We start from the raw sequence: 12,933 nt of genomic DNA, 5'->3' as shown, positions 1-12,933 counted from the left end.
TTTGGTTTACAGCTATAGGAATGTTCAAAACTATGCTTCTAAAACTTGGAAAATGTCGCATTTTTCCAGGTAAAAATACAAAATGGCATTGCATACTTTCATTTAGATGCTGAACTCAATATTAGGCAAGAGAATATATGTGTCAAGTCCCCCATATTCTTAATAAAACAGTCAAAATATCTGCTGAACTGTTCTCTCATCAGTATTATCAGCCCCTGAGTAGTCCTAAAAAATGTCCAAACAAGATGAATCATTTGACTCTGTGTACATTTTTGTATTACCTGACCTTTTACGTTGTTTATTTCCTCTGGGCTCGACAACAATACCAGAGTCTAATTAATTATTTATGCAGTTTACTTTCTCTTCCAACAGAATTTCTATGAGAGCAGGTCTAAGACGATGTGATTCGACCTGGATTTTTCTTTTCAGCTCAGCAGGAGCTTCTCCAGGATGATTAGCCCAAAAAAAAAACAACAGAAAAAGAAACATTTGGATTTAAAAAAGAAACTTCTCTCGCAGTTTGTCACAGCATTTAGGACACTGACTGACATGGATCACATTTTTACATTAGATTATTTAACAGATCCATAAATTACAAATAATGTTGCTAACACTTCACTTGTCTACTAGTAATTTTAGCTCCTAAATAAATGTAGTGAAGTATAAAGTAGTTACGAGTAATCAGAGTTGTAGTGGAGTCGACGAATAATGTGGCATGAAATTGAAATACTCAAGTAAAGCACCTGAAATCTACTTTTCATTCCTCCACTGCTTCCTGGAATATTAGATGGATGCTGTTATGCTGAATTAAATTAATCAGAAAAATACTTAATTAAATTAAATCCTTTCTCGGCATCTTGTATTGAGCCTGGTCTGGTCAGACTGCGCTGGATGGGTTTGAGCCAGCGACTATTATCAGCTCCTTCCAAACACACAGACAAACAGCACACAGACAGAAGTTTGGCTCATCCTTGCACTGCAGACTGTTTGTGCCTCTCTTCGCTCGCTCTGCATGAGTGAATAACAGACATCTTAATCTCCATTACGGCGGCAGACACATCAGCCTCTCCTGTGGATTTGTATGGAGGCAGCGTCACATTTGCAGAATGCAGAATTGAATGTTGATGCGAGATCGTGCACTTCCCCCGGTTCATGTTGCACAGCGCCAACTTCCTTTCTGAAACAATTCAATTATTTAAGGAGAGTGAAAAGCAGTCTGCTTTCTAGTGTTTTTATTTACAGAGGTTGTTGGAACACGGAGATGCTGATAGCCACGACTACATACCACGACTCTGCACTGATCTGGGTGAAATTATGTCTGCTGCTCCCTCAGTGTGGGACCTTCAGCAGTTTGATCTACAATAGCAAAATCTGTGAATTCAAATTGTTGCTGCATGAAGTGGGTTTTCTCTCGTCTGATGGTTATTTAAGAACCGTGGTGTGTTGGCGAGAGTTCACCCCACCTCTTACCTGTAGGGCTGTTTGTCCATCTAGATTGTTTTGGTGTGAGACGTCACAACACCCGTAGAGATGTTGGCTTCATTGGCTCGCCTCTCGTCCATTAGTAGATGCATGTTTCTCTCTGTGTTTCTGGAAAGAGACACTTTTTTCAGATGTATTTTTTTGGCGCTTAAGAGTGATATCTAGCTCCGTTATATTCAAGAAAAGCCAGATATCTCCAAAACTCTGCAACTCACACCAAAACAATCTAGATGGATAAATAGGACTTCAGGTAAGAGGAAAAATATGTTTCTAATTTTAGGGTGAACTGTCCCTTTAAGTTGTTTTTTGGACTGATCTTAGTTATTTTTATGGTTTTAAATGGCTCTTTTGTTGTTATAAACATGCTTTAGTAGTTGTGTTTTCTGCCTTACGTTGTTTTGAAAATTTGAATCCCTCTGTTTCAGGTCAAACATCACCCAGGATATCCCGAGAGGGGTCAGGGGCTGTAAGGAGAATTCAGGAAACGGTATGTATACAAGCACACACTCTATGTCTATTATATAACATGCATCACTTTTAATTTTTAGAAATTTTAGAACTTAATTTTACTTCCCATCCATTTCCCTTCGGTAAATTGTCCTGACTCTCACACACAGATTATGAGGTGAAAAAAGTCCAACACGTGCTCTTTTCTCTTTTCAAGCATTTAGCAGCTATTAAGGGATTTCATAGGTGCTCGCTCCTCACTCATCCCTCAGGTCCCAGCATGCACATTTTAATCAGTTCCTGTCTTGCTGGAGGTCAGGCGGCTGCTCGCTACATTTAAAGAGGCTTATGAGACATGATGGAAAGCGATGCTGAAAGGATGCACACTTTCACTTTGAAGATGTAACCTTGCTGACCTGACATCTCGTTCTATATTCATCCCTCTGTCCTGCTGCAGTTTTGTCATCTCTCTGCGTTTGTTATTTTAGCTCCATTTCATGTCACTTGTCCTCTCTTTCTGCCGCTCAGTGGTCCATCGGAGGCGTTCTGTGATGGCGGGCGACGACGTGCTGCTCCAGTGCGAACTGCGCTCCAACCTGGCACAACCACGCTGGACGCTAAACGGCAAAGAGCTCCAGGGATACGGCCTGGATTCAGGCTACCGCATCGGCACAGATGGCCTCCTCATAATCGGAGCTCGTTCCCAGCAGAGCGGGTCTTATCGCTGCTTTGCTGTGGAGAACTCGGTCTCAGTCCTGGTTTATCTTTACACCGTCAGAGTGCACACGGACTCGTACTTCCCTGTGGAGCCCACGGCCACGACTAACCCCACGACAGTTTCCAGCCCGACTGTTCTCTCCACCAGCAGCCCCACCGAGCAGCCCCTTCCCTCGCCTCCTGCCCCGGTGCCTCCCGGACCCGAGTTCCAGACCTACAGACACATGGAGGCCGTGTACATCTCCCTGGTGGCGGTTCTCGGAGGGCTTTGCCTGGTGTTGACTGTGGTGCTGCTTTATGTGAGCTTCTGCACCAGACGGGCCCCTCAGGAGAGAAAGTTCTCCCAGCATGGGCTCCAGGTCCTAGGAGGCTCTGAGAGAAAGAGGAGCTCCCATCTCGAACTCAAAACCATCTCCAGCCACTGCAACGGCCGCCAGGATCGTCGCTCCATCTCGATGCCAACCTTTGGGGACCTGGGCGACGGCTTCCTCCAGATAGTTCCAGGCGAGGGCCAGTTTTCTCCGTGCAAAACACCTCCCCCTGCACCACCTCTTCCTATGCCACCTCCTCTTCCCAACATGGACTACGCCAACGGGCTGTCGGCAACTCTGCCAAGCGTGCTGAGGAAGATGAACGGGAACAGCTATGTGCTGTTGAGGCAGGCCGACTCCGAGGGCATGTCGCCGCTCTACCACTCGTTCACGGAGGAGCTCAACAGGATCCTGGAGCAGAGGAAACACACACAGCTGGACGTGCACCCTGACGAGAGCTCCATTTAGGACTCCCCTCTCAGTCTTTGTCCTACTGTTATTTATTTTGACCCCAGCGGTGACCCGTAGTCGTGGGGAGAACTGACTGTTGTATTAAACGCTGCTGTTATTAACCCAGTGTACCTGCAGGTCGTGTCCTCACCTGATCTGAAAACGTGCAGCCTCTCGTGTCTCCCATGACTTCACTTCAACGATGGACTACACTAACCAGAGACTGCTGTTGGAGAAAGTGGAGCTGTGAAAAATTTGACTGCACTATTACAAAGTCACCACGAGTAGGGAGCTTAATGATGCTACCTCAGTGTAGAAAGATGGCCGGTCAGATGACACAAAAAGGCAGGCGGAGCGAAAAATGGGACATGGGTACAAATGATCACATATTTTTGTGACTCTGGAAGTGTTCAGGAAACTTTGTAGTGCCCAAAGCGGAGCTCAAAGTGATACTCCACCCAAAAATCTGTTTCTTTCTGCATTGTTTCATGGCTAATCTTTAGGACCCTGACACACCCGGTTCACAGTAGGCCGTCGCCAATATCAGGTTGTCAGTGAAAGTTCTTCTGACATGAGACATATTTTCTATTCTTCCTGCCCAGTGTTGTTGGGTAAGTTTGTTTTCTTTATGTTGCTGCCTACAAAATGAAAGTGCCCCTGGCTCTTTCTGTTTCGTTTTCACTGGAGTATTGCAAACGCTCCCAATTTAAAAAGGCCAATCGGCTCTGGTCAGACAGAGCGCAGCTTCTGCAGTGAGAGGCGTCGTTTTATAAACGCAGCTGAACACAGAACAGAGGAAATACGATCATAATACGTTTCGAATGATAGTAAAAGGTTTTACAGTCAAAAGACACCAAGGTAATCTGAGGCTATGGTACCGAAACAATATTACCCTCTGACATTTTACAGTTTGATGCTCATTCGTCTTCTGCGGTTATTTTTGTGAAAGTGATGCAAAAGTAGTGTAACTCATTACTCTGCACAGACAGTAATATCGTAAAGAAACTCAAAACTTTCTTTTTATTGACATTTTTGTCTTTATTTGGTTTCACATCATAGCAACAGTCACACAATCATCCAACCATTTTTACAGTTTTTTACAATGAAGAAATGAAATAACAAACGTAGAACATGGGTGTTTTGCATTTTAGATAGATGAATAAAAAATATTTATTTTAAAGAGTTGAATAAAAACATATTCAAACAAAAGAACGCCGTTTTTTGAGGGAAATACACATTTTCCACTTCTTCCAAATTTATTTCCCCGAGGCCTCATTGAAATGGTAATTCTTTCCATTACAAAGATTTCATAAATTATGTCGCACCAGTTCTCTCAGGATGGGACGTCAGACTGAGGCAGTTTCTTTGTAATTGCTTTTCTAGCAGCTGCACGTAGTATTCCAGATAAGTATTTCATTTTCATGTTTGTAGATGTTGAAAGTAAAAGACCAAAAAGGAGTTAATCCCATAATACTACGTAATATAGTCTCTAATTCTGTATAAATCTTACGCCAAAAAGCATAAAAGTAATACTTTCAAATGATAGTAATGAGTAATATGTAATACATTACATTTTTGAAGTAACACTGGTGACCAACAGCCTGATATATCCAATTTAAAATACTGACAGAGATTAACAAGAAATCAACAAATCCTCACATTTGAGGAGCTGAAACCAGCAAAAATTTGAGATTTTTGTTTCATAATTGATGATTAATCAACTTATTGTCATGAATTAAATCTGCTCACAAGTTTTTGTCTCTATGATCGAGAAAACCACAGTTTTTTTACGGCCTCCTTTCATGGAGGTACTTGTTTGATTTTATGTGGAGTATCACTTTGAGTGCTCGGGTGGTAAAGACGAATCATACATTTCAGTTTTTTTTATTTAAACCACTTTTTCTTCATGCTCCTCTGTTCTCATGTACAGTTAAATGCAATAACTACATCACTGTTGCGGCTTTTGGTGGCAATGTGTTGTGTCAGTGCCAATGGAAACACTTGTAGCAAACTGTGAAACAAGTTGGATTTCTTTCTCCGGGTGTCTTTAATGTTTTTAGTAGTAGAAGTCCATTAAAGGCCGTTGACGGACGGTCAGTTTGTGGTCAGATCGATTGGATTCACTGACAGCTACAGACTGGCTTCAGGGCGACAGGAGGCTGAGAGGAAACTACAACATGCGCTACAAACAAACAGATGAGATACTGAACTGAAAATGCATTTTAGTTTTTTATCTATCCAACCAAACATATTTTATCTTTCTCCTGAGACATCAAGACTGTAGTTTTATTTCCCTTGATGTAAGAAAAAGCCACAACAGTTTGTCCTCTGCTGTGAAAAAAGCTGCTGGTGCCAGGTCACCGAATCAGACCAGAGAAGACCTTCACGCATGCAACCCCACAAAGACAACCTCGGTGTTTACCTGACATCAGAGCAATGCCAAAACAACAAGAGCTGCAGAGCCCACAGAATCTCCTCGCCAAGGTAGACAGCGCTATGATTAAATAGCACATATTTAACTTAGAGGGAAAGTGACTGAAATGAATCTCTGAGCGGTTTGTAAACGTGTCACGGCCGGTGGTAAATAAAGATCTGTCATTGCAGAAAAGTGTTGAATCAGCTCTTGTGGCAGCGGATCAGCAGCAGCCCTCTGTGGTGACTCGCGGCGTGCATTTGTCAGAGTCGCTGACAGTAACAGCGGTACTTGGCTCGCCTCCACAGGGATCGGAGGAGGAGGAGGGGGGACTTCTTGTCTGTTTACATAGAGCCCTGTCGTCTCTGCAGGTAGAAGCAGACAGAAAACATTTGACCCGAGTGTCCTGGTTAGCCATGCAGGAAGCAGATGATGATACAAGGAGGCAAGAGCTCCTTTGCACTTGCAGGTCTTCTTGTCTGCCTTGTAAACCACTTTATTCTAGACCTTTTGTGATTGAAAATATAGTCTAGAAAATGCACTTCATGCTTTGACTAAAGGCCTCAGAGCCCACTGATCCAATAGCATATGTACACTTTTACACTGGTGGGAAATATCTGGCTATAGATTGAATTTGGACAGGAGAGAACTTCTTTAAACCATTTTTTCTTTTTTACCTGAAACAGCTGTTATACCATGCTTTTCAAAGCTACCACACTCCACTGACAAAACACAGTAATTTTGCCTCGACCTTGAATAGTTAGTTCAGATTGTAACCATCCTGTTAAAACACCAGACCAGCAAAGGTTAAATTGGTGTTTTTGCCAATGGAGTCTGGTGGCTTTGAACAGAGCGATGCACCGGCTTCAGCTCCCGAGTGGGAAGGGCTGTCTGGCAGGTCTGTCTCTGCAGGGATGATTTGCAGACTTTTTTTTTTTTTTTTGCATCTGCTGGCTGAGGTGATCTACTGGACTAAACGTTTTGAACCTATAGTCATTTAGCCTCCAAAATATGTAAAATTAGACAGATTACCCTTTAATTTCTCCTGAGGTTACATATTTAGGTGTGTTTTCCTCTGTTGCTCTTATCAAACACTGTAGCCTGACCTGTGTGTCCATTCAGAGAACACATGACGATACAGCTGGCTTCTTTGCACTTGCTTTCTTCTCGTCAGCCTTTTTTTTTTTTGCTCTTTTAACTTGTTTTTCATCCTCATTTTCATTCCTCCCCTCTCTCTCCCCCCTCCTCTCCGCTGCCTCTTTTGTTTTCCCGTCTCATCACCTCTGGATGACAGTATCATCTATTACTCTCTCCGCTCGCATTCACACTCTCTCAAGGACCCTGCTGAGTGTACAATGGCCCTGATGGCCCCCTAATCAATTAGCGCCCTGGAGTTTGTGTTTGTGAACAGAATGTTCTGTATTAGTTTAACATCAGAGATACAGTTAAAACACTATTCTTACATTTCTAGCCAGTATTTTGATTTGTGACAGCTTAGATATGAATCTGTGTCACTACATTATTGTGTACTAACTCGGAAAGACTGATGAGGATTGTTGTTTTCTCATCCCTGCTATTTTACAGGTGTGATTCTTGAGCATTTCATTTTATTTAAATCAAAGCTGTAAAGACGTGTTCTTGTTGGGTTATACTTTTATTAAATTGAGTTTAAAGGAGACATATTCTGCTTGTTTTCAGGTTCATATTTTTATCTTGGGTTACTACTAGAATAGGTTAACATGCTTCAAAACACATCAGTTTTCTCATAGTGTGTGTTTGCGCCTGTCTCTTTAAGGCCCCCCCCTCCTGTACCCAGTCTCCTCTGATTGGTCAACTCACACACACCTGAGCCAGCACCACTAACAACAGAACAGCTGTGCTAAATCAATTCTTAGCTGCTAGGTGTAAGTTATGCAAATGTGTGACATGGTGACATAGTGTGATGTCACAAAGTCACGGTATTAAAGGCGGGACTACTGACGAGGCGTTTCAGGAGCAGTGTTTTCTGTGGGAGAGAGGAGCTTCTGTTACACCTATTTAACTTTCAAGATCTTTTACATGAAGTACACATATTAAACACTGAAGGGAAGAAAAACAAAGCATAATATGTCTCCTTTAACATGTTAATATATTTGACCTTGTATTATATAAAAGCTTCCATCATCAACATGTTGAAAGCTTCGTCTGAGTCTCCTGCTGCTGCTTCATTCTCACTTAAGGACAATCTGTTTACAACAGACACTGGCTCTGCACTGTATATTGTAATATGGACTTTAGGTGAAAATAGTTAAAATATTGGCTTCCAGTTTTACTTTCACCTTGTTTCTGTACACACAATCCCACAGTGAAATGACATTAATACATCCTGCTGTGTCAATATGCAAGAGTATATTTTAAGTAGAGGTAGATAATTTCTCTCGGTGTTGGCCAAAGAAACTGGAGTAAAGAGTTCATATTTTGCACTGTTCTGTAACTACTCTGTTGAAAAGTCATGTAGTATATCCTTGTAAACTGTGACACTTTCCACCCAGTTGGTTCTGTATGATTTTCTGATGTAGATAGTGAACTATGAACTGTCTGAAGTGACATCCTTGCTTGAGCTGCTCACAGAAAGGACTTTTTTTTACATTGTTTCTCATGTCTTATTTATTTGAGTTCAATTAAATTTCCACTTGCTTTTGTGCAGATAAAAAAAAACAAAACACGTTGCATTATGTTCAGCTTGGGAAAGAGAGAAGTCAGTGTCAACAGCCCTGAGGGAAAGTCAGGAAATTAGATGCAAAACATGTTCACACCAAATCCCATCCTCAAGACGCTGTGATAATCAGCCTGTTTTTAGCTCGTGGCGAGCGGCGAGGCCACTGTCCTCCACCGGGGAACTGACCCCGCATGATCCCAGACTCATTTACATATGACTCTGACAGAGCAAAGGTATAACATAAGCTTAAGGGTGTGATAAAATGGCCATTTTCAGAGCAGTGATCAAGACAGTAACTTAGCAACAGCATCTTTATTTAGAGCCTTTAATGTCCTAGCGTGGGTTTGGCTGTGCCAGATCCCATCGGGGTGAGCGAGTGTGATGAGAGCATGGTGGCTCTGATATCTGCAGTCGGTGCCACAGATAAATTAAAATGCAGTATGTGAGGACGAGACAACAGAGAGCGTTTTCACATCATTAGCCAACGATGCTTTGATTCCCTTTATTAAAAGGGGCTAAAGGCTTCCACATCGTCCCTCCTGAATTAGTTTAAAGGATAAGTTCACCCAAAAATGAAAATTCAGTCGTTATCTCCTCACCAACTGGAAAGATGAGTGAAGTTTTTTAGTCCACAAAACATTTCTGGAGCTTCACAGCAAAACAACGAAGAAGCATTCTTCTGAACATTAAGTAGATGGGGACTTGTTTTAAAATGTAAAAACACATACAATGGCTCCATGTCCAGTGTAATCCAAGTCCCAAATTGACTTCAACGTGTGGTTGAGCTCATTTACCCACTACAGACAGGGCGCACACTAACGCTTTTAGCTTAGCAGCTTCAGTGAAGTGTTCAGCTAAAGAAAGGATGTAAATCAGGTGCCACAGTAGCTCACTTGGTAGAGCGTGCGTCCCATGTATAGAGGTTGTGTCCTCGCTGCAGCGGCCCAGAGGCCGAATAAAGCCATGAAAGGCCAAAAAAAAATGATACAAAATTATTTATTACACCTTTCAGATGCAAACTGAGTAAATCTACCTGTGACAGATAAACCAACTCAGTCAAAAATGGACTGCAATAGACTGCAGGCCAATTTTGTTGGTAGAATACAGAGTTAAGGAATTTTATTATCATTCAAGAGCTGGCTCCATTACACACAAAGCATTTGAGCAAAGAGGAAGAATCATTTTAATTTTTGCTGTAAGCTCCAGAAATGTTTTGTCGACTACGAAACTTCACCTGATCTGCACGGTGGTGAGTAGATAATGACTGAATTTTGATTTCTGGGTGAACTGCTTCTTTAATTTCACCTAAATTTGTTGAGTTTACAGATCATTTAAACGGCACTTTTTATTGGCTAATAGCCGATATGTCTGCAGGTAATCTAAAGGAAGACTGCATCCACATTCTTTTATAAAATACAACTCGAGTACATCCAAATGAGTGACATCAGCCTCGGTGTCTCGCTGCAGAGCTCATCATCATCCTCTGCAGTCATCTCACGCTCCTATTCTACATAAAATTCCGCATTAAGTCCAAACCATTTCCTGTGGCCAGAGTTATATATATGCCATCAATCAACAGAAACAAGCAATCTGTCCTGGGGGCACCTTTCACATTCACATTCATGCAAGTCTTCTTATTTGTATTCATCTGATGACTATAGTACTTAGGGGCGTACTTTTGTGGAGAAGAACATTGAGGTCATTTGTTGGGGGACAGCAGGATCAACTAACATGCCTTTTGCGATCAAAAATGATGAATTCAGGGTGAGAAACTGCACAGACAGAAGCGAGTAGTTTCTCCAACATCCTCCTTGTTAAATATGAACAAATCACCCACTGGAGGAGTGTTAGTCAGAGGACAGCTCCGTGCTGAAGGTTAAGACTCGTCCCTCAAGCTACCACACAACCATCTGTCACATTCCTTCAAGATCATTTCAGGTTGTGCAGCGAGGAAACGTTCAAACCTCAGTGTTCACCAGTAAAACATGTACACTCCTCTTGTCTTACAAACAAAAAAGGTGTCTGTAAAGTAAAATCTGTCACACATAACAATGCCGACAGCACCACTGCAGTTTTGTCTTCCTCTGACAAGCTGTTCAAATACAACTGAGGAGAAAATCTAAATTTAAACACCAATGCCAGCGTTTGCACAAAAAAACATTTATTCCATCTGCACTTATTCCATGAATCTTCAAATAACCTCCAGACTAAAAACAGTTATCTGTTCTTTAATATGTCTGCTGACAAGCCTCCGGTGGATTCATGTGAAGTCTATTCAAATGTGGCATTCAGAGCCGGCATTGTGTGCACGTTTCTGCACAGCTAAAGAGGCTTCTCTGCCAACACCAGACAGAAGGGCATGGTCAAACATATTCAGTCGATAATGGGGTCTTCTGCAGAATAATTCAACAAACGCGGGTTAAATTGCTGCAAAAACGAGAACTAGAAATATGATTTAATTTAGATTTCAGACACTTGAACAGATTCAAAAAAAGAGCATAAACTTGCAGGAAATTAAGCATTCTTCTCCTGGAAACATCCTTGGTCAGTCCTTATTAATTGTCCTGTTTCTGTGGTCTGATGGGGCCGATGGACGGCGGCCGGTTGGTGAACGGGTTCCACTGGCCCTGGATGCTGGGGCTGTCTGTGTGGAAGGGCTTGCGGATGCGGATGATGTCCAGGCCGGACTGATTGGTCAGCTTGGTCAAGAGCTCTGAAATCTGCGGAGACGTTTTGTTCGTGATGATTTCTTCCCTCACGCTTCCGTTCACTGCGGGAAGGAAAAAGAGGAAACAACTAAGTATGACTGACTCATGTACAGACTTTCTTACAGACGGACCGGCTGCCTGTTGTGAAATGTAACAGTGTCAACAAGAACAGCTGATTCTGGGTGAGATGGTTTAACTAAGTCAGTCAGTTGACACCCTCTGTGGCATTTCACTTCTACCTGAATAGAGGTCTCAGAAAAACCTGTGTTACACTGCCCCCTACAGTATCTGGGAGTAATGACATTTATAATCACACTACCTTACATCGATTGCTTAAACTTGCCACATACTTCACCAACAAAACTGATTTTAACCATGTAGCTGGCCTTTTAACTGTAAAGTTTCACTATGATTTTGAACAAGAAGCATTTTGATGTTTTAGGTTCGCCAAATTGTGTTTTTAAGAACACATTTCTTCAGACGCTTAAAGTTTGGATATCAGTAAGAATGAAAACAGAAAGGATTTTCTCATTGTTGGTTGTTTTAATGGATGTACCACTGGATCATCCGGGTGAAATAAAATAATATTAAATATTGTAACTAAATACTTCACTAAGCCATAAATAAAACTTAAATGAGAACACTTGCTAAATAATGCGATACATATTAATTTGGTGACACGATGTTTACAATACAATAATAAATGGATCTCTACTTGGTTTAAAGGGATCTCTGTATTTGTTTTCCCAGTCAAATGTTTGCACTTCTGCTAAAACTTAACTCATGTAACTGTCTCGGAGCATTGTCTCCATTTTCCTGTAATTAGCACCTCATTACATAGTTGTAACTTTCAAGCAAATATTTAGGAAAATCCCTTTTTAATTACAATTTTTATTATCAGACTTTTCTTCTATTTGTTCACCTACTTATCTCAATATTTTGTTTCTCCCTTTCTAGTTGTTTTATGTTTATAAAATCAATACTGACTGCTTTATTTAACTTGTACCCTAGTTTGTTATTTATTAGAATTCACCTATTTTTTTATCTATTAGAATACAGGACCTGTAAATAAAACATGTGCAATGATGAGGAAAGACATGTAGTATTAGTCAGTCCCCCCATCAGACGCAAAGTCATGAGCACTCACAGTATTCTGCAACTATTTTGGGGATCCTGGACGCCTGAGGAGACACATACACGACAGTTGAAGGGTTCTTCTTGGCATAATCCACCACCCCCTCTTCGATGAACTCCCTGAAAAAGACGAGAAGATGATGCTGAAGTCACTCTTTTTAGGTAAATCAGGCTTTGTTGAGACAGGGTGGATCTGGTGTTGATGGTCTGTGTGCAACATCAGGAATATCTGATGGAGCCTTTTGTTAGACTGCAACTGATGATTATTTACATCGCTGAAAAAAATGATGGGAATAGTATGTTTTTACCTGACTCCCAACGAGCTCTGTGCCTTTTTGGAGAAGATGAGGGAGATCCGTTTGAGCTGACAGACGTACCGACCGACCCCGTTCTGAAGAACACTCTGAAGGAAGCGACTCGGTGCCGCCCTGGAAGTCATCGTTCAGCCGACAAGCAAGGGTTTTATATTATAATTCATATATTATTAAAACCGAGCGACTAACAAAACAGCTAAACACGTTAGACAGCTGCAACATTCACAGAGGACGAGCTGACGGGCATGTACACAGCGCG

At 41.7% G+C, this 12,933-nt stretch overlaps 2 protein-coding genes across 2 annotated transcripts in view; one reads left to right on the top strand and one right to left on the bottom strand.

Moving 5' to 3' along the window:
* Positions 1 to 8,446, top strand: part of sema4gb (sema domain, immunoglobulin domain (Ig), transmembrane domain (TM) and short cytoplasmic domain, (semaphorin) 4Gb) — a 38,584-nt gene extending 30,138 nt beyond the window's left edge. Inside the window, exons 14-15 of the mRNA XM_073489051.1 lie at positions 1,908 to 1,969; positions 2,458 to 8,446. Of these exons, the coding sequence (XP_073345152.1) occupies positions 1,908 to 1,969; positions 2,458 to 3,425 (1,030 nt within the window). The 3' untranslated portion in view covers positions 3,426 to 8,446. The remainder of the gene's footprint in view (positions 1 to 1,907; positions 1,970 to 2,457) is intronic.
* A 2,491-nt stretch (positions 8,447 to 10,937) lies between these two features.
* Positions 10,938 to 12,931, bottom strand: mrpl43 (mitochondrial ribosomal protein L43). Its single transcript, XM_073489054.1, has 3 exons — positions 12,669 to 12,931; positions 12,374 to 12,480; positions 10,938 to 11,288 (listed from the first exon to the last, which is right to left on the bottom strand). The coding sequence occupies exons 1-3, from the start codon at positions 12,797 to 12,799 to the stop codon at positions 11,074 to 11,076; spliced, it is 453 nt and encodes a 150-aa protein (XP_073345155.1). The 5' UTR covers positions 12,800 to 12,931; the 3' UTR covers positions 10,938 to 11,073.
* Positions 12,932 to 12,933: the final 2 nt, after the last annotated feature.

This window comes from Pagrus major, chromosome 20 (genome assembly GCF_040436345.1).
Source record: "Pagrus major chromosome 20, Pma_NU_1.0".
Classification (NCBI taxonomy): domain Eukaryota; kingdom Metazoa; phylum Chordata; class Actinopteri; order Spariformes; family Sparidae; genus Pagrus; species Pagrus major.
This window is presented reverse-complemented; position numbering and strand designations above follow the sequence as displayed.

Bases quoted from the DNA above. Each gene is read 5' to 3' on its own strand.
- mrpl43 (XM_073489054.1), bottom strand. From the start codon at position 12,799: ATGACTTCCAGGGCGGCACCGAGTCGCTTCCTTCAGAGTGTTCTTCAG. The intron at 12,481-12,668 runs GTAAAAACATAC...CGTCTTTTTCAG, and splicing joins CAGAGCTCGTTGGGAGTCAG to GGAGTTCATCGAAGAGGGGG. The intron at 11,289-12,373 runs GTGAGTGCTCAT...TCCTTCCCGCAG, and splicing joins CAAAATAGTTGCAGAATACT to TGAACGGAAGCGTGAGGGAA.